Raw genomic sequence first — 22,195 nt, forward strand, 5'->3', positions numbered from 1 at the left:
GGACTGCTGTCAGTATCATAGTTTCCATGACAACAGCGAGGAGGAGAGAAACGAGAGACACAAAAGCTATACATCTCCATTTTTTTTCTCCATTTTGTTATGCACTGCTCCCCAATCCTACTAATGACTACACAGTGTGTGTGTGTGCCAGTCCCACAAGATGTGTTCTATATAACATGGCCTACAGCAACTGCGGGTGGAGAGGGAGGTGTGTGTTTGTGTGCGTGCTTGTGTGTGTGTGTGTGTGTGTGTGCATTGTGTATTCATAATGTATGCCTTGTGTGTGATTTTGTCTGCGTACCTACAGAATGTACAGTGCCTTTAGAATGTATTCACACCCCTTTTTCCATGTTTTGTGGTGCTACAGACTGAATAAAAAAATATAAAAAATGTCACTGGCCTACACACGATATCCCATAATGTCAAAGTGGAATTATGTTTTTTGAAATGTTTACAAATGAATAACAAATGAAAAAACCACACACGTACAATTATCTGTAAGGTCACTCAGTCGAGCAGTGAATTAATTACATTTTGGATCAATATACCCAGCCACTACAAAGATACAGGCATGCTTCCTAACTCAGTTGCCGGAGAGGAAGGAAACCGCTTAGTCATTTCACCATGAGGCCAATGGTCACATTAAAACAGTTACAGTTAGTTTAATGACTGTGATAGGAGAAAACTGAGGATGGATCAACAACATTCTTGTTACGCCACAATACCAACCTAATTGACAGAGAGAAAAGAAGGAAGCCTGTACAGAATAAAAAATACTTCAAATTCACTTCTCGACTGAGGGATCTTACAGAACATTTTATGTGTGTGTTTCAGAGATGGGGTAGTCATTCAAAAACCACTATTATTGCACACAGAGTGAGTCCATGCAACTTATTATGTGACAATTTCTACTCCTGTACTTATTTAGGCTTTTAATTTCTAATTGATTAGTAAAAAAAAAACACTTTGACATTATGGGGGTATTATGTCTAGATCAGTGACACAAAGTCTCAATTCAGGCTGTAACACAACAAAATGTGTAAAAGTCAATGGGTGTGAATTCAGGTAAGGCACTGTACCTGCTGACAATAGAATCCTCACCCTGAGACACACCGTACCTCGTGGCAGACTCCTAAGGCACCCCCACATATACCCGTTTTGAACCCTTTCTTTCACCATTTTTATTATTATGTTCTATCAGACTATACATTGACTCCACTATTTTATTTCTTATTGTCTCTCCCAGTGCATGCTCTGCCTAGTTGCCGGGCCACTCACCTGCGGTGGGAGTTCCTGTTGCTATTGACATGGCCACGCCCCGAGCAGCCAGGAGTAGGGCACTTTAGAACATTTTCATACATTGCAAGAACTTAGGACAGATAGGGAGAGGTGAGAGACAGCAAAGGGGTTAGGAGCACCCAGAGTCAGTGGTTATTGTTCAACTATTATTAGGTAGTGAGCAGAGACAGTGGCATGCACTGTTAAAATGTAACGTTGATGCTCATTGCAGGCAGCAAAAAAAAAGAAGAATGGATTCAATCAAGCAGCATTCAGAGGTAGTCGGGCATGTTGTTAGTCATTCGGCAGAATCTTGATAGACCAATCAGGTGGGATTGAAAGCGGTATCTAGGCAGACGTTAGCTGTACTAACCAATGTTACATGGTACGTTATGTCCTTTACTGAAGCAGAGTTCGAGGTACGTCGGGTCAACATAAGCAGTCTCACAAAGGGATGTGCATATGCCATTAGGTATCTGGTCTATGGAGGAGACATTACTTTGCATGCAGGCATGAACAGTGATCAAGCAGGGTGAAAGCAAAAGAGAGTGAGTGCAGCCCCATGCTGATCGGAAGACGACCTCGTGTGTCAACCCAACACAAGAACCATTGAAGGGCAAACTGCTGGAAAGGAGTTACCCAGAAACTCAACAGAAAATGAGATCCAGCTGAGAAATGCAGGCGGTGGGAGGGCAATGCTCAATCCAGTCTCCCCAAGCAGGACGTAAGACGTTTTCAATGGGACTTACTCTCTGGTGGCACCCTGTCCTTGTGGGGGCAGCCTGACAGGCTCCTGTGGTGGGGGTAGAGACCCGTGACGTGGCCTGTCCCATCGCAGCCCGGGGTCGGACACTTACTCTCCTTCTTGTCCCCCCTTGCAGAATCTACCAAGAAGAACAATATTGGGGGTTTACAAAGTCATCTCACTATCTAGGTGAGAATTGCATGTCCCATTACACTGTTGTTTAATCTACTGCATTTAGAGTGTCATAAATTCATATGGGTTTTTAACAGTATTATCCCGCCAAATTGGCCCTAGTAGTTAGGAGGTGGTAAGAAGCAAACACTTAGAAAAAAGTTGCTATCTAGAACCTAAAAGGGTTCTTTGGCTGTCCCCATAGGGCAACCCTTTAAATAACCCTTTTTGGTTCCAGGTATAACCCCTTTGGGTTTTCACAGAGGAACCCAAACTGGTTCAACCAGGAACCAAAAAGGGTTCTACCTGGAAGACAGCCGAAGAACCCTTTGAAAACCTTTTTTTCTAAGAGTGCAGACTACTCTCACCTTTTTAACATGTAATGGCAAGCCCCCCCCCCCACACACACTCTCACATAGGAAAACTGGTGCAATTGTTCAATCCCAACACCCCAGAAATGCAATTTCATATTTCATAAAAAATGTACACTCGCTATGGCGATAACGCAGAATGACTAAGCATGTGTGAAACTGGCTTATCAGCAGTTCTCCCATGTGTATATCTGGAGCTCACTATCGCCCCCATCTCCACCAATCGTCAATGGTGCCCCCAAGGACACGGCTCAAACCCAACCACGTTGAGCACAGACTGTGTGTATGAGCATTGTCCCAAAATGTTTTTTATTCTGAAATACTAATCAGTAGTCCCGACCCCATGGCAAATATTAGAAAAAAGGCCATAGTCCCTTCCTTTGATGATGAAGACTTTGAATTTAAAATGATTCATTGAGGATAGATTTTTAGAATGTTATTATGGCCTTTGGAAAAAACAAATAGCATGTCGACAGATCTGTAGGGTCCTACCAGAACCTTATACACATAGTATATATAGCCAGCTATATGTTCTCGAGACTGAAATTATGCATACTAATCCTATTCCTTGAGAATTCCCCCCACTCGCTTCCTGTGCTAATGGAAGATAATTACATACTATTACAGTACATATCTGTGATAACCGACGATGGGTGGCCCTTATTAATAGTCGTGCTGGCATGATTTGAATCGTGCCATTCAACGATCTGTGGCTACTGATGGCAAGACGTGTTGTTGGAGACTTAGAACAACGGGCAGAATTATCTAGAGAAATGACTTCAAATGGCTTTGGATTTCAACTACTAAAATGTCCCCTTTGTTTCAACCAGAGCAGACCAGTATCTGCGGTATTTCACTTTTAGATCAACGTCCTTTGTGTCCATTGGAATGTCACTCAGAACACAGCAGCACAATCCAACAATCATGAACGCCATGTGCCACCGCCACCCCCCTGATGCTAGCGTAATGACCCTGTCTGAAACGCTCCCCACTGATCTGCTTTGAAGCTTTCTTATGGGTTAATAAATGCACACACAGAGACGGGACGACTCACTCCCACAGGCGGTGGGGGTGTGTATCAGAGTGGATTTAAAAGAAATAGGCCGTGGATGGAATCCCGCAGATGAGATTTGCTGTCCTTAACGGGCCTTGCAGATTGCCATTACTCATGCCTGACAAGCCAAGCCTCTGATGTTAGCATGCCGGCCTATTTAACAACATAAGCTTGCAGTCGATGCTGCTGCTGCCACTGCGATATGCAGCGTTGAGACCAGCCAGGGGAAATGTGTCCGTCTACTCCCAGCGAGGAGCTGAACTACTGGGCAGGGGTCAAGCAAACGTCCAATGTTATTAGATTCATGAGCGAAATAAGACGTCAGTTATACTGCTTGATGTTACGCAAGTCTGTTACTGCGGGGCCTGTTGGTGCCTGTTGAAACACTATCAGTAGGCCAGGGCCTGTTAGCCTTTGAGTGTTAATTACATACAGAGGCGGTCCAGTTTGACTGAAATGCAGTTAGCACTGTGTGGATCATCAATACTGTACACAACAGGGTGAGGATACTAGCTGACATGTCGTGAATGGGTGTGTTGAGATTTTCAGGGAGTGGTTACCTTTAGGGTAGTATGCTCTCTTTGACCCATCGTGGTGCATTCTGGACTTGCGCTCCTCCGCCCCGCTGCTCTGTCTGGGGCTGTGCTCGCCGTGGTGGTGGTGATGATGATTGTCCCTTCGGGCCACCATATGATGTCCCTCCGAGGCCATGCGATCCCTCATGACCTTGGCTCGCTCTGACTCCATGGCGATGGCCTTCTCCAGCAGGGACAGGTTGCCTTTGGTCATGTCGAAGGCCTCGTCCGAGCGGTCTGAGGCCACCGACGTGGTGTCCTCGTCCCCGTCCTGGTGGCAGCTGGCCGAGTAGCCCCCCCTGGAGGCCGGGCTCAGCTGTTCTTCCAGCTTCATCAGGTTGACCATGTCCGAGTAGCTGCGCTCCAGGGACCCACGCTCGTCTGGCTGCTGGCCCTCCTGGCAGCTCTCGTACCTGGGCAGGTGGTGGGCCTGAGCCGGAGGCTGATGCTGAGCCTGGTGGTGGTGGTGGCCGGTTTGATGCTGCAGGTGGTGGTGGGACTGGTTAGGGTGGTGGTTCTGATGGGCCTGGTGGTGTTGCAGGCCGGGGTGTCCAAGACGGTCAGAAGGCGACGTCTCGCTCAGCTTGCGGGCCAGGTCGAAGCACTGGTTCCTCAGACACTCCAGACTGCTGAGGCACACCTCCTCCTCGCTCTCCTCAGCCTGACCCCTGACGCCATGGTGGTGGGGTCGCCCATTGGGATGCCTGCCATCCTCCAAACCGGTGCCTTCTGGGTAGCCATCGTCGGGGAGCATAGCGCCGTGGCCCTGCGCCAACAGCTTGAGCGAATCCACCGTCTCCCTGACCACGTCGCTGTCCAGATCCACGCTCAGCTTGCCCTTCCTGCCCCCGCCGCGCTCGTTGCCCTCTTCATCATCATCATCATCATCATCATCATCATCATCATCGTCCTCGCCGGCACTGTTGGAGGAGTTGCTGTTCATCTCTGACTCGGTCATGGCCTGGTAGGCGGCGTCCTCTGCGATCTTCCCCAGGTTGAGAAGGGACTTGGCCACCAGCTCATCATAGTTTTCATACTCTTCACCATTAGGGCCGACGTTAGGGCCCGGGGCACTGTTGTTGATGTTGTCCTTCTGTCCCGTAGGGTGATGCTTTGATTGTCCGCCATTTTTGTGCCGGTTCTCTGTGGTCAGGAAAGGAAGGATAGACCTTTCAGCCCTTACTATAGTTGGGTAGATGAAGAACTAGCCCGTCATAGTTTAATTCTTTGGGATATTAGTATAATATTCAACATTTTTCAAAAACATTTATGCCAGTTATGTGATGTTTGCTGACTACTATAAGCCCTTAAATGGCCTCAATGTATTAATGTATATTGGTTTGGATATTAATGATCACATTGAATTGATTATGTTAGAGAGCTTTAAGGGACAATCTGCAGTTGCGACGTCCGTTTTTGGACTTATGTCTTAATATAACTTAGAAAATGCCTCATGAGCTTAGTTCAACTGCTGTACACCATCAGAATCCAAAATATAACCGTGTTTTACTCCAATGAATGTAAACAAAGTAAATGTAAACAAACACGGTGGTGTCTTAAAACGTGGTTAAAACTAATCATTTTGATATCATGGGTGTTCAGCCCCTGCATCCTTAGCGCCGCATTTGAGAGTGGTTACAATTACACCAACCCCATCCCTCAGCTTTTTACTGAAACAGTGTCAGGGAGGAACCTTTGTTATTGTTTCAACTACTGATTGCCCCTTTTATAGTTTGATGTTGTAGACAGGGTTCGAAAAGAAACAAACATGACTGAACAAGGTGTAAAACAAATGGTTAACAACCCGCAGATAGTTTTTGAACGCTCGCGACATGGTTTATGAGGGTAAAATGCGGGGCCCCCCGAAGAAAAAAACATTGCGTCAGTAATATGGGTCAGATCTTTTGAACGGTTTGGACTAGAAACAAACCGTTTTCGCTGTAGAAAATGTGCCCGTATGACGCTAACGAAACTGCGCCCAGGAAACAATAGTAGCCTTATCATAATATATATATATATATATATAGAGAGAGAGAGAGAGAGAGAGAGAGGGAGAGAGAGAGAATTTGGGGAGGGACTGGTGTTCCCAAACTAAAACCGCAGGTCATATAGCGAAATATTTTTTTTATACTTTAGAGCCCCCCCCCCCCCCCGAAAAAATCCCTCAAATAAATCCAAAGTATATACTAATGAACCAAATGCTTTCTAATTCTTCCATTCTTCACAAAACATATAATCCAGAGCGTCTGAGAACCATGTAACACCTCACCTAATACGTTTCAGTGTTGGTTTTAGGGACAGCGGAAAATGAAACAGTGGGAGGGAATGAGAGAGACGTATATGAGGTGTTCTGATTCAGGAGCCCAAAATATCCTCGAGAGAAGCCATTTCCATGGGAGGAAGGGGGGGGGGGAGAGACTGAGCACATGTGACACGTCCGCTGAGACGGAGGGGGGGGGGGGAGGGGGGGAAGGGGAGTTAAATAACTCAGAGAGCTCCTCTCTCCATTGCTCTTGAAGGCACTGTCAGAAACGATTGAGGACACGCAGAGGGAGCGAGAGCGAGGGAGAGGGCTGATGGAGGGAGAGCAGGCGCATCTGGTTCACTGAAGGTAGAGGACCTCTTACTACACCCCCCTCTCCTCCCGAGGACCCTATTGGCCACATGTTCCCAGATTGACCATCATGCCTCTCTCCCTCCACCCTGACAGTCCCATTTCAACAACTCAATTCTCTCTGGGATATTATGCCTCCATCTCGCCATGATTGGGTATGGCTTTCACTGGCCACATCAAAGGTGCACCGCGTTGATAAGAAGTATATCCTAGACTCAGGGATCTCATTTCTAGTGGCAGCTTATTCGTGTGGCAAATAACTCCCAGCTCCACCCCACACTATTACCCCCTCTTATTTCCCCAGAAAACAGAACATTGGAAATATGGACTCACCTGGCTCATGGTGACTCTGGACCTCGTCTTCCTCCTCCTCCTCTTCTTCCTCCTCATGTTCATCTTCGTCACCCTCATCCTCCTGTTCCTCTTCCTCCTCCCCTTCCTCTTGCTCTTCATCATCCCCATCATCTGCTTCCTCATCTTCCTCTATCCCTTCCTCCACCTGTTCCACCTCCACTGGCCCTACTACCTCCATCTCCACCTCCTCCTCCTCCTCCTCCTCATCTGCCTCTTCTCCTTCCTCCTCTTCCTCACCTAGCTCCCCGTTATCCTCAGAAAATCCTTCCTCCTCTATCTCTTCTACCTCTTCCCCCTCCTCCTCTTCCTCCTCTTCTCCTTCCTCCTGAATCTCCCCGTCTACCTCCCCCTGCTCCTTCTCCTCTCCCTCATCCATGGGTTCAGGCTCATAGGAGGGGAAGATGGCAGCAGGGTTCACCTCTGGATCGGTAGGGGTTAAGTAGGGCCTCCTCTTGGGGGAAGGCTCCAGAGGCTGTTTCTCCTGGGTCTTCCTCTTCTTGGCCAGGGGGCAGCCATAGACACTATACAAAAGACATGAGAGGAATAGAGATTTGTTCTATATCTAGAGATATATAGATACCTACAAATGTAGAGATATCTAGATAGCGTGATGCAGTATATTGGCAATCTGGCAATCAAGGTAAATTACATGATTTCTATTTCATATTACAATGCAATAGCATTGTGATGAGGTCAATCATTGCATAATATCAACTAAACAAGAACAGAAATACATATTTCCAAACCTATTTTACATACCGTGATTTTGGGAACATGCACGCTCTACTTCACTTAAATTCCCAAAAGCCACTGCATTGCGGAAAGCCAGAAGACTTAGTTTCGAAGACTCCAAACCAAAAGCTTATTCAACCAGCCCTCAATTACACAAATCCCATAATAATCATTAGCTGTTGAGAAATTCCCCTTTAATTGCTCCAAAACAGCGGTTGCAATTATACAAGGTTTTAATGTGGGTTTTGGGGAATCAATTACTCTATTTCCATATGAAAGGGCTTATTTGTATTGAGGAAGGGAGAGTAGGTTTGTGTTCTTTATCAATGAGACTAGAATAGACAGTGATGATATGCCACAGTTCTTTGTGTGAAAATGTAGACTCGATGTAGTGTACCTGGAATCCACACTCAATATCCTATGTTTCATTATTGTTGAAGTGAAACAACAGTAAAAACAGAGCGGTGTTCAGTGTGGATCCCAGGCGAGAAAAGCTGGACCTGAAACTCCGGTCAGACATAGTGAGATTTCAAATGTATTGTCATTGTCTCTTTTATAGAGAATTTCAAGTCAAACAATCATACATTGTCCAATGTGTTTCTACTGTATGCGCATCAAAACATAACATAACTTGACTATGAACACCGGTCATACTGTGTAGAGGCCCATCCGTCCTGTATATTTTCCTCACAGTCGTGCATGCAGCTCACATGCTTGGTTAGGAGTCATCGGGCTGTGAAATGGCCCACATTTCGACTCTCTTTTACCGCCGTTTATCCGCCCTCTCACTCAGCCAACGGATCCGGCCTAGCCTGCCCTAATGTGTGCAAATCGTCAGTCTCGGTCCGACTGAAGGACCACCGGCAATCGGGCACAACAACAACGCATTCCCAGCTAATGGGCCTCTCCATATCTGCTCCATTTTGAATGGTACACAACGGTTAGGGTACACACATACAAACGCCCCACGCACACACACAACGTATCACACGTCCAACTGGTGGATCCGTTTCTCATTGTCCACTCAGCTGTACAGACTAGAGAGTAAGAACAAAAAGAAGGTGCCAAAGATGTGCGGGGAGAGCACAGGCTGTGGTCAGAGAGGGATCCCTTTTCATTTGCATTCGTCTGACATTTATTTTTTGCCCTGGTGTCTTCCCCTCGCATGATCCCTCTCTTCCTCTTTCCCTTTTATCCTATCATCTCTTGTGGACATAACATGGAAACATAAATGGCACCTTGGATCTGTCACGGTACAACGGGATGCGTGAGATTACCAACAGCATTAGTTCCAGTGCCTTGGAGAAATCACTATTTTACAGGTGTTAGCATCTTTCGAAATTTGGGAAAGAGGAGGGGACATTTGGTCCATAGACCTGTCTGTAACTTGCAAAGAGAGAGGGTGGAGCTCTTTGTTCTGGTTCCGATCCTCGTTCCATCTCTTCAATTAACACGTATGGACCCAGAACTGAATCGAGCATCTGACCAATTTCGCAAGACTTTAGTTCTGGGTTAACCAATATTATTTATCTTATATCTGTTAGGCAAACAGCTTGTGGGTGCAGACTGGCAGCTGTCTCAGTGTGTGTGTGTGTGTGTGTGTGTGTGTGTGTGTGTGTGTGTGTGTGTGTGTGTGTGTGTGTGTGTGTGTGTGTGTGTGTGTGTGTGTGTGTGTGTGTGTGTGTGTGTGTGTGTGTATGTGCACGGGTGTGTGTGCACGTGTGTGTGTGCACGTGTGTGCGTGTGTGTGTGTGTGTGTGTGTGTGTGTGTGTGTGTGTGTGTGTGTGTGTGTGTGTGTGTGTGTGTGTGTGTGTGTGTGTGTGTGTGTGTGTGTGTGTGTGTGTGTGTGTGTGTGCACGGGTGTGTATGTGTGTGTGTGTGTGTTTGCTTGCAAGCGTACTTGTGCGTGCATGTGTGTGCGTGTGTGTGTTCGGCTCAGTATGACCTTGGACACCTCAACGTCTCCCACAGGCAGGCCACACCAATTAAAATTCCACAGGTAATTAAGCCACATTTGAATAAGGGAACACTGCAGACATGTTGGAGAGGGATTGTGCTGTAATTATGTGGAGGGAGGGAGGGAGGGAGGGAGGGAGGGAGGGAGGGAGGGAGGGAGGGAGGGAGGGAGGGAGGGAGGGAGGGAGGGAGGGAGGGAGGGAGGGAGGGAGGGAGGGAGGGAGGGAGGGAGGGAGGGGGAGGGAGGAGGGAGGGAGGGAGGGAGGGATAAGAGATGTCTATAAGGCTTTCAGTGCTGGGGAGATAATAATGATTTTCCTCAGAGAAATCTCCTGTAGAACAAATCCTCTGGTTTAGTCCTCTGATGCCTGAAGAAAATCATCAAGTTAGAGCCTTTTAGAACCTGAACCTTTTCTGGAGCTTCTGTCATCAGTAGCCTCTATCGAGGCATATCAAATCGAGCTCCGTCAAAGTAGGAAATACAGAAATCTCTTTTTTAGCTAACAATTTCAAAAATTCCTATGGGATTGGTGCTGTACAGGTTTATAGTCTCAACTGAATTTCTGAATTGTTGCAACGTTACCTGTCTCCTTTAATTGGTTGGGTTACCAAAGGCATGTTCCGGCATTTTCCAACCCATCATAAACACTGTTCACTAGCTGCACATTGCCATAATGGCTCATGGCACCACAGGGGTGTGTGGGCGAGAGCGGCGTGCGGCTCTCGTTGTATATGAGTTGCCATAGGAGCGCCCTGCTCTCTGTGCCCTATACTGCAGCCGCATCCACAGGCATGTGTGGCACAGCGCTGTCACCATGGTGATCTCCCCCTCAGGAGTGGAATTTGCCATCCGAGCAGACTGACAGCGCGGGAGAGAGAGAGAGAAGGAGAGAGAGGGAGAGGGAGAGAAAGCAGTGATTCTGAGGCTGACAGACATCGCCCTCTCTCCTCTTCTTCCCCTCCCTCTCACCCTTTCTCCCTCCCCAAAAGCATAACAAAAGCAGAGCTGGTATTCTGCATTCTGGAGGGCTCTGGATGTCACACTGCAGTGCAGGTGCCCTCAGTTCCTCCCCACTGCATAGGCAACACACAATATATGTCTGTAGAACGCTGTGATGGAGATTCTCTGGCTATCTAACACGGACAGACAACAACCAACAGGCTGCAGGGATTGACTTACAATTCCTGAAGACAAATAATGAATGTTATGGAATGTCAGCAATAAGAGTATCTGACAACCGTGCTTGATTGGTCTATTGGAGTATTTCATTTGAATATGTGTTTTATATTAGCTGTTTGTTTACTATTTTTAATATATGACAGATAAGAAGCAGATAAATGCCTTGAATACATGTCCAATCAGCATTGTCTACATTTTCCATGCTGCAATGGTGTGGCTAAGAATAATAGATCCAGGAAGTACTTGAGTCAGGACAGAGAGGAAGAGATGAAGCAAGAGGGTTTACTCCGCCCAAAATCTGTCCACAAAAATAAGACCACAAAGTGAAGAATTTATGTATGGAGGTAAATGATAGTGTCAAATTTGGTGATCAAAAATGTCATCGTTAATGTGCTCTATGAAGCTTCTTTGATCGAATAGAAGTTTCGTAATGGTTGGCCAGTCAAATATCTTGTCAATATAATAGACATCTTTGGTCAGAATGAGTCCTCCTCAGCTCAGGTCCTCTGATGTGTCTGAACAAGAACATCCATCAGACCAATGTCATCAGCCAACCTACAACACCCATCACTGATGCAAAAAAGTCCTCATACCCACATAGACACACACGCACACACACACGCACACGCACACGCACGCACGCACGCACGCACGCACGCACGCACGCACGCACGCACACACACACACACACACACACACACACACACACACACACACACACACACACACACACACACACACACACACACACACACACACACACACACACACACACACACACACACACACACACACACACAAACACAAACACAGACACATACAGGCAACCAGTATAAATGTTATCTTTGTCATCGTAGCAGCAGAGGAGATTGAGGAGGATGGACGAGAACCTCATGTCATAGTGTTGTGTGAAGAGACAGTATAGTGCTTCACAGAAAAAGAAGCACACAAGTCCATAAATCATAAAAGGACCCCTGGATGAGATTCACAGTTGAAAACAGTCATGGATAAATCCGTAAACAGAAATAGACTACAAACAATCCCCTCAGACCCTTAGATTAACATACTGTGTAACAAAAAAAGACTTGCCTCCCAATCCCCACTTCCACAAAACATGTAAATATTGGACTATAAATTGTGCCTTTCTGTATTATACTGATGCTAAAATGTTCATACGTTCTTATTGTTGTTGCGTTGTTGAGATGGAACTTGCAAGTAGGCATTTTGTTGGACAGTGTTTACCATGTGTGTCCTCGAACTGCGACGAATACAACCTGAAACTTGTTGAGTTGAGGACAAAATGACATGAATCTCCCACACAGTTCAAGGCCCATCTGTTGGTTAGCGAAACAAGACTATGATTCTTCAAGGCCCATCTACTTACTAGAGAATGTTTTAGTATACTGAAGAATACTACAGTAAATACTACAGTATACTACAGTCCACAAAAACAATACAGTAAATACTACAGTGATGTCTATCGTAATACTATGGCATTCCCCTCCCCATATCCTAATATGTGCAACTCATAAGTAAGAAACCTAGATGCCAAATATAGACCATATATCGTTATATTCCCGAATATATGAAAATATGTTATCATCACTCAGAATTAAACGTGATTGGTTTCAGGATTGGACGCCTGTTTCCACGGTATTAACAAAAATAAAAACAACAAAAAATGTAATTACACACCGTTTATTTTAATTGGAGGAACACAACTCAACGTACACCCGGCCGCGATCGCCAAGTGAGAAAAGACAACAGCTTGGATGAAATAAAAGCCTGTTGCAAGTAGCTCTCACAAAAGGCAACGCAAATGCTAGGTGTGTGGAGTGACTCTGTCTCAATGCCTAGGCAGGCTGTCCTCACTTTCCACATTGAGAGGCCATTCTGCAGCACTATGCCCCCGCCTCACCTCGCCTGCTACCAGCTCTTGGCTCCCTACCCAGCGTTTTAGTGAGTGCTACCTGTCAGGACCAGAATTATACCACTCGCAGGCTCAGTCCATATGAGTCATGCATCAACCGGGGTAAGAGGGAGGGAGGTGGAGAGTGAGATAGAAAAAGGGAGAGAGAGATATTTATCCAGGCGAGTCAATTGAGAACAAATTCTTATTTACAATGATGGCCTGGCAAAATAAATTAAAACAGATAGAGAGAGTGGGAGAGAAATAGAGACAGAGAGACAGACATAGAGAGAGTGGGAGTGAGGTGGGTTGTGAGAGAGAGAGAGCCAGTTTGTGAGAGAGGGTGAGGGATGGAGGGAGGGAGAGGGAGAGAGAGATTGCACTCAACCTCATCTGCATAAAGCCTAGGCAATTACTGAGCGCCAGCTCTAGACATGGCAATCCCACCCGCACAAAAGCTGCTCACCATTTTTTTTAGTTTTACCTTTATTTAACCAGGCAAGTCAGTTAAGAACACATTCTTATTTTCAATGACGGCCTGGGAACAGTGGGTTAACTGCCTGTTCAGGGGCAGAACGACAGATTTGTACCTTGTCAGCTCGGGTGTTTGAACTCACAACCTTCCGGTTACTAGTCCAACGCTCTAACCACTAGGCTACCCTGCCGCCCCCATAGACCCCATCAGCTCACTACCAACCAACGGATTTACGAAGGAAGTATTTCACTTTTAGACCAAATAATCAGACATTATGTTCTCAGAATTGATGGGTATTGGAAAAGACATGTAATAAAACGGTAACACGCCAAATCAGAAATATTTAACAGAGAGAATATTGTATGTGCCGATGTCAACATATAGCACAAAAACAGGCTTTAATTTACACCTTGATTAGATGTGTAGCCTGTGATTAGTTCTAGATTCATGTATGCACAGATTTGTTTGTTACATTTTTACATTTGAGTCATTTAGCAGAAACTCTTATTCAGAGTGATTTACACTTTTTTCTTTATAATTAATATAAATGTAACACATCAACTACTGCAGTTCTGATGTTATCAGTGGAAATGTAGGCGTTTCAACCGCCCCATTTCTCTATTTCTCTCTCACTGTCTTTGTTGCTCTCTCTCTCTCTCTCTCGCTCAATCTTTCTCTCCCTCTCGCTTTCTCTCTCTCTCTCTCTCTCTCTCTCTCTCTCTCTCTCCCTCTCTCTCGCTCAATCTTTCTCTCCCTCTCGCTTTCTCTCTTGCTTTCTCTTTCTCTTTCTCTTTCCCTCTCGCTTTCTCTCTCTCTCTCTCTCTCTCTCTCTCTCTCTCTCTCTCTCTCTCTCTCTCTCTCTCTCTCTCTCTCTCTCTCTCTCTCTCTCTCTCTCTCTCTCTCTCTCTCTCTCTCTCTCTCTCTCTCTCGCTCTCTCTCTCGAACCTGTCCTATTGTGCAAGACTGTAGGGAGGAGAGCCAACCAGAGCTAAGGTGAAGGATTAATCCTTAATATTTAACAGGCAGAAGCCATCTCTTCCCTTCATGTCCCGTTGGTTGGTTCCACACCATCTTCCCTGCTTCCCCATTTTGGGAATCGAATCAGAACACATGTGACTAGTCAGTGCAGTGACTTGCTGCAGTGAACCAGAAATGACACTCAGTCCTGTGATGCAGAACTGGATCCAAACCCTCTGAGACCAGGGTAGTTACCCAGCATACCAATGGCTTGTCAGACATCTGAGCCACACACTGTCACATAGGAGAAAGTACTTTAGAACCTCAACTGCACACATCTGATATGATCAGTGGAAATGTAGGCATGTGTGATGCCTTAGCCGGCCTACTTCTCTATTTCTCTCCCACTGTTTTTGTTGCCCTCTCTCTCTCTCTCAATCTCAATCTCTATCCTTCCTTATTCCACCCTCCTCTCTCTCTCTCTCTCTCTCTCTCTCTCTCTCTCTCTCTCTCTCTCTCTCTCTCTCTCTCTCTCTCAATCTCAATCTCTATCCTTCCTTATTCCACCCTCCTCTCTGTCTCTCCCTCTCTTTCTCTCTCTCTCTCTCTCTCTCTCTCTCTCTCTCTCTCTCTCTCTCTCTCTCTCTCTCTCTCTCTCTCTCTCTCTCTCTCTCTCTCTCTCTCTCTCTCTCTCTCTCTCTCTCTCTCTCTGTCTCATGTCTTACCTCACAGAGCAGGGCTGTAGCAGACAAACAGTAGACCCTGTTTGAGGTTGCTCTAATGGCGCCAGACTCTTAAATAGCTAGCATCGTCTTCCCAGTGTGTGCGGGAACGTGAGTGAGTGCAAGCATGCATGTACATGTGTGGGTGGTGTGGGCGACAGTGATTCTCATTACTACACCCAGACACAGCCGTCCCCCTCCACGGCTTTACCTCTTCCTCCACAGCTTTCACACTATAGGCTGCCTGGTTTCAAGTGAATCACATTACAGTGCCTTCGGAAAGTATTCAGACCCATTGACTGTTTCCACATTTTGTTACATGCCTTATTCTTGCCTTACACCCCATAATGACAAAGTGAAAACAGGTTTTTAGAAATGTTTGCAAATGTATTTAAAAAAAGAAAACAGAAATACATTATTTACATAAGTATTCAGACCCTTTGCTATGAGACTAGAAATGAAGCTCAGGTGCATCCTGTTTCCATTGATTATCCTTGAAATGTTTCCACAACTTGATCGGAGTCCAACTGTGGTAAATTCAACTGATTGGACAAGATTTGAAATAGCACACACTTGTCTATATAAGGTCTGACAGTTCATGTCAGAGCAAAAACCAAGCCAAGAGGTCGAAGGAATTGTTCGTAGTGCTCCGAGACAGGATTGTGTCGAGGCACAGATCCGGGGAAGGGTACCAAAACATGTCTGCAGCATTGAAGGTCCCCAAGAAACACAGTGGCCTCCATCATTCTTAAATGAATGAAGTTTGTTCATTCATTTAAGAATGATGGAGGCCACTGTGTTCTTGGGGACCTTCAATGCTGCAGACATGTTTTGGTACCTCTTCCTAGAGCTGGCTGCCCGGCCAAACTGAGCAATCAGGGGAGAAGGGCCTTGGTCAGGGAGGTGATCAAGAACCCGATGGTCACTCTGGCAGAGCTCTAGAGTTCCTCTGTGGAGATTGGAGAGCCTTCCTGAAGTACAACCATCTCTGGAGCACTCTATCAAACAAGCCTTTGTGGTAGAGGGGCCAGACGGAAGCCACTCCTCAGTAAAAGGCACATGACAGCCCACTTGGAGTTTGCCAAAAGCCACCTAAAGACTCACAGACCATGAGAAACAAGATTCTCTGATTGAACTCTTTGGCCTGAATGCGAAGCATCACGTCTGAAGAAACCTGGCACCATCCCTACGGTGAAGTACGGAGGTGGCAGTATCATGCTGTGGGGATGTTTGTCAGTGGCAGGGACTGGGAGACTAGTCAGGATTGAAGGAAAGATGAAAGAAGCAAAGTCCTAGCTTCAGTAAAAGTCTCTGAATGTCTTTGAGTCCAGCCAGAGCCTGGACTTGAACCCAATCGAACATCTCTGGAGAGACCTGAAAATAGTTGTAGCAACGCTCCCCATCCAACCTTTTTTATTTAACCTTTATTTAACTAGGCAAGTCAGTTAAGAACAAATTCTTATTTTCAATGACGGCATCGGAAATGTGGGTTAACTGCCTTGTTCAGGGGCAGAACAACAGATTTGTACCTTGTCAGCTCGGGGATTCGTTCTTGCCACCTTCCGGCTACGAGTCCATCGCTCTAACGCTCTAACCACTAGGCTACCTGCCGCCCCAATCTGCAGAGAAGAACGGGATGAACTCCACATGTACAGGAATGCCTGTATTTGTAAAGCTAATATGTAACATTTAAATGAATTTTACAATTTTGAATACATTTTTTAAATACATTTGCAAAAATCTGTTTTTGATTTGTCATTATGGGGTATTGTGTGTAGATTGATGAGTGGGGGGTATTTAATCCGTTTTAGAATAAGGCTGTAACATAACAAGATGTGGGAAAAGTCAAGGGGTCTGAATACTTTCGGGCACTGTATGTCACGACATCTGGGTGACTTTGGTTACCTTCCTAACAGGCATGGGGGGAAAGGGGGGACAGGAGAGAAGGAATATGACAGCCGAGTTCAGGCTAGTAGCACAGTTGTCAGTGTAAAGTCACTGTACAGTTGTAGGCTACTGTAAACCTATCATCAGCGCTGGAACTCTGAACAACCAACTGCCAAAACGAACCCCCCCCCCCGAGCCTTAACAACAACGCACGCATGCACACACACACACACACACACACACACACACACACACACACACACACACACACACACACACACACACACACACACACACACACACACACACACACACACACACACACACACACACACACACACACACACACACACACACACACACACACACACACACACACACACACACACACACACACCTCTCCCTCTCAGCTTTCTTCCCAGACACCGAAGACACAGGCATCAATCTCTGTAGCCTACGTCTAGTAAATAGCATCAAGTGGAGAGGCTTTTGTTTAAACATGCCCTGAGTGGAGGAGGACTCTAGGAAGATCTGGTGACAGGTCAGCTGTCAAGACAATTATATTTGCTTTCACCACCTTTCTTGGGTGGTTTCTTGGGTGGTCCTCTGTAGCTCGGCTGGTAAAGCATGGTGCTTGCAACACCAGGATACATACTGGTTTCGATTCCCTGGACCATCTGTACTCAAAATGTTTGCACGTCTGACTGTAAGTCGCTTTTGATAAAAGCGGCTGCTCAATAGCAGACATGATATTATTTAACATCAATTTGTCATTTGATCATTGACATGAAATGTGTAAGAATTCGGGTGAGCTTGAAGAGATAACAGACTATAAACTGGTAAACAAAGCCTTGATAACATCCAAGATTACAACACAAAGGTTCGGTCCACAGCTCTTGAAGTACAAAACGAACCTTGTCCCCCCCCCCCCCGATCTATCCAACTATGGAAGATAACTACAGTCTCTCTCTATATATTGTATTGTCTGAATGAACACGTACACTTCCTGTAAGTCTCTGGCTGGCCCGGGCTGTCTGAGGCTGAATCACCACGGCAAATCAAAGAAAGAGTTGGTGTTGCGCAACCATAATCAACCCTCCTCAATCCAACACAGACCTCAGATATACTGACACATTTTGCAATCAACTTTTCACAGCCAGTGATTGCAATTGCAGGTTTGTTTTAGGTGCACGAACAATGACCTGGAACTGAAGAGCTTGATTGGTCCGTGATAGCTCAATGAGGGCTGAGTGAGTGAGTGAGTGAGTGAGTGAGTGAGTGAGTGAGTGAGTGAGGGAGTGAGTGAGTGAGTGAGTGAGTGAGTGAGTGAGTGAGTGAGTGAGTGAGTGAGTGAGTGAGTGAGCGAGCGAGCAAGCGAGTGAGTGGGGGAGGAAAAGTGCGGGCTGATTTGGGGAGTGAAGAAGGATCTTTTACCTGCGGTGTCTGGCGTATTTGCCACTGACATGTCCACTTCCATCACATCCTGGAGTTGGGCAGCTACAGACACAGAAGGAAGAGACATAGGAGTCAACACACTGCGTGGCACGACAGGCATGTACAACCCCCCCCCCACGGACACAACACCCATTCCCCCACACACAGATAGGACTCAACATGTGTGTGCATGACATAACACACAACCCAGGGCAATGGACCAGAGCAGGTCTGTATTATTCATGTAGTGAGAGCCACACAGCCAGCAGCCTTCAGGCCAGGCGGTGACTCACTTCACTGCATCTTTCATAGCAGCCCGTCCGCCTTGGGCTTCTGTAGGACAGCTGTGGCTGCCAAAGTTAAAGTGCCCCTCTGAAGGAACAGTTTGTTGACCGTCCTTTGGAACACCCACAGGAACTAGAAGTTTCCATTTGGCCCGTTCAGCCGCGGCCCACTCTCACCACCATCCCATCAGGTAGATTTCATTACATCTGTGGTGTACACTGTCCATATTACGAGTCTGCCTGACAACTGACGACCTCCGAATACGGACGCCGCGGTGGCGGATGTCCGTCACGCATCAACCCGCCGCGAAAAGAGCCGCCGACTGTGCTAGGTAGAACAGAGCAGCAGCTCTCTCTCCCCCCAAGGTGAGCAGACTCATAAATGAGTCTGTGAACGTCAGGAGTGTTCATCGACCGCTAAATTTGGCATTATTGACGTCTGCAGCCCTGGCCCTGAACATGGATCGATCGTCTGATGAAAAACCTATTTTGAGGGAAAGGTGTGGACGTGTGTTCATGCATTTGTCCGTGGATGTGTGCGCATGCTTGTGAGTGTATATGCTTGTGTGTGTGTGTGTGTGTGTGTGTGTGTGTGTGTGTGTGTGTGTGTGTGTGTGTGTGTGTGTGTGTGTGTGTGTGTGTGTGTGTGTGTGTGTGTGTGTGTGTGTGTGTGTGTGTGTGTGTGTGTGTGTGTGTGTGTGTGTGTGTGCGCGCGCTCCCTTCAGCCAGGGAACCGGCGGGGAGAGATTAGGGATTAGGGGGTCTACACTGACGAATGCCATCAAGAGGGAGAAGGCTATTTAGCGATATAGACTGTTCAGGCCACTGGCCAGACAGAAAACACTATTACGATTACAGAGTGTGTTATAATGCTTGTTTTACCCAATATAACATTGGTTTATTCTACAGTGGCAATGAGCATTTCGAGGCAAATAATCAATCATTTAGAATCTGTTCAGTGACGGCATAGAAGTAATTATTAACTGAACACTTGATCCTTGTCCAAATTTGACAGCCGAGGAAATGATTAGAGCAAGACTGTGAAGCCACCGTCAGCAGTGCTGGGCCTCAAGTCAATGTGGCTATGATGTGAACATGGTGTCCATATTAGGACATGTAACCGTTGACCACTCAGAGTGTCAGTAAAGCCTGGTCCCAGATCAGTTTGTGCTCTTGCCAGGAGGGCAGGAGGGCAGAAACAGACTGGCACTCAGGCTAAGTGAAGCACGCAGGAGTGAAAGATGCACCGACCTGAATAACTCCTGTGCTGCCGTCTCCACCGGAACTAGAGAGAGAGATTGACAAATCAGATACAGTTAGATGTACTGTCTAGCCTATAGACAACAAACATAACAATAAAAAATGGCTAATTAGGACTACAGGATCCATCATGCATTTCTCCTAAATGGAATTGAGCCCTTTCAGTACAGTCGACAGCATATCAGATTCATTTTTACACTGAGTATATATATATATTTGACCTTTATTTAACTAGGCAAGTCAGCTAGGAACAAATTCTTATTTTCAATGACAGCTGAGGAACAGTGGGTCAACTGTCTGTTCAGGGGCAGAACAACAGATTTGTCTGGTACCTTGTCAACTCGGGGATTTGAACTTGAAACCTCTCGGTTACTAGTGCAACACTCTAACCACTGGGCTACCCTGCCGCCCAGACATACAACCCGGATATACAGTCACTTTGACTTGATGTCCCCACTTGATGTCCCCAAATATGAGCCCAGGTGGCTGACTGAGAGGGAGGGGGCAGAGTGGGGGCGCTGGGGGTGGGGTGGACAATAGCTAGCGCTCCAGGCCGTTTAGAGTGACAGACACACTGTACTGTTAGCGTAGCGTACCTCGGACCCCTTTGGAACGCGTCCGGTGGTGCTTCTCAACCGCGTCCACCTCCATCTGCTTTAGAGAAAGGGATGGGAAGCGGGCCATTAGTTTTGATTCTGTTTCTCTGGTGATAAGGCCACAGGCTGTATACAGCAACACATACGCCGTAATACAGACGGTACTTCTGGGTACGGAACTTCTTTTGAGTTATTTCATAGAGCTGCATAGAGTTTCTCTGCGCAGTTGAGAATAACCTACAAAAATCTATCTTCTGAGTATCTCCCAACGACAAGGAGCAAATACAACCGAGTCGAGCATCTACAGTACATCCGCCGTGTTACCTGGTATCAGCTGGGTTGGGTGGGGCAACACCTTGGTTCAAAAGCACGCCTCCGCCTCCTCAGAGTGCAACTGGTTGGGCTTTCTCAACAGCGGCACTTTCAAAACTCCCCCTCCAGAGTCATGATCTGCAAAGGCAATAAAAGAACAAGAATATCACACACGTCATGGCATGGAAACGATCGCATCAGCGGTGGTAAGCAGAACGAGGGTCGAGATCAGCGGCCGGCGTCCCTCTGTTGTCGTGGTTGGCTGTCATCACTCGTGGAGCTTTGGTGACGAGGCAGAGTTCTACAAGTCATTGTATCCTCATGCCAAGACCGCGATGATCCGAGAGTTAGTGAAGCAGCGAAGTAGCCACGGTTACGGTACCAAAACAACCTGGCTGATTCCAATCTGTGAACAAGACTTACGAACGGCAGCATCCTCATTCTAACCTCGTTGGTTCCATTCCACTGCTTTGACTAAGTCCCCTGATGCACAGCAGGAGGCAAATATGTTCCAAAACAAAGATGAACAACTTATTGCAGCCACCAAGCAACCAGAGAGTTATTATAGTATCTAGCGGTTTGTCTCTGCTTCTTTCTCTCTGTTTGTTACCGAGCTGAGAAAGTCTGAATGTCCACCAATATCCTTGGCTGGTATGACTTTTCACCACAGTGTGGACTTGCCTGTAAAGCTTGATTCTGAATGGCTGAACGGAGAAACGCAGCAGCAAATGGAGTCTCTCTCTCTCTCTCTTTCTCTCTCTCTCTCTCTCTCTCTCTCTCTCTCTCTCTCTCTCTCTCTCTCTCTCTCTCTCTCTCTCTCTCTCTCTCGCACTCTCTCCCCTATCGAGTGTTCAGCTCTCTCACCGTTGCTCATCTGTCTGCAACCTTGCATGAAGATCTCACACTCAACCTGAAATCCTGTTAGGATGTGGGCTGTGAACGTGTGTGTGCGTTTGTGTGTGTGTGTGCGCGTATGTGTGTATGTTCGCGCACACGCGTGTGTCTCTACGTCTGTGTGCAGGCCAACAGCACAAGAGTGTGAGCGTGATACACTGCCTGTGTGTACGGAACACTGACTGCCGCACCTCCGACTCAGAACGGCACAAATTCCCTTCAGCTCGCTCCTGTTCAGAATTGAATGCTTTCTATCACTTTTCCATTGAGACATCCCTAGCTCCGAGCTCTCACCTCAACCTCACTTTGGAGAATGAAAGCACACCGGCTCCAGCTGTCCTATAGGAATCAACTCTGGCAGTATAGGCTGAGAGAGGAGAGGAAGCTCTGCTTAGTATTCCATCCCGGCCCTCTGTCTCTCTCATATCACATGA

At 46.6% G+C, this 22,195-nt stretch overlaps 1 protein-coding gene across 1 annotated transcript in view; it reads right to left on the bottom strand.

Annotated features, from left to right (window-relative positions):
* myt1la (myelin transcription factor 1-like, a) overlaps window positions 1–22,195 on the bottom strand; it is a 51,819-nt gene that overhangs the window by 17,628 nt on the left and 11,996 nt on the right. The window contains 8 exon segments of the mRNA XM_046291992.1: window positions 1,279–1,369; window positions 2,028–2,162; window positions 4,180–5,337; window positions 7,142–7,683; window positions 18,416–18,478; window positions 19,951–19,984; window positions 20,556–20,613; window positions 20,880–21,005. Of these exon segments, the coding sequence (XP_046147948.1) occupies window positions 1,279–1,369; window positions 2,028–2,162; window positions 4,180–5,337; window positions 7,142–7,683; window positions 18,416–18,478; window positions 19,951–19,984; window positions 20,556–20,610 (2,078 nt within the window). The 5' untranslated portion in view covers window positions 20,611–20,613; window positions 20,880–21,005.

Source organism: Oncorhynchus gorbuscha, linkage group LG12 (assembly GCF_021184085.1).
Source record: "Oncorhynchus gorbuscha isolate QuinsamMale2020 ecotype Even-year linkage group LG12, OgorEven_v1.0, whole genome shotgun sequence".
Lineage (NCBI taxonomy): Eukaryota > Metazoa > Chordata > Actinopteri > Salmoniformes > Salmonidae > Oncorhynchus > Oncorhynchus gorbuscha.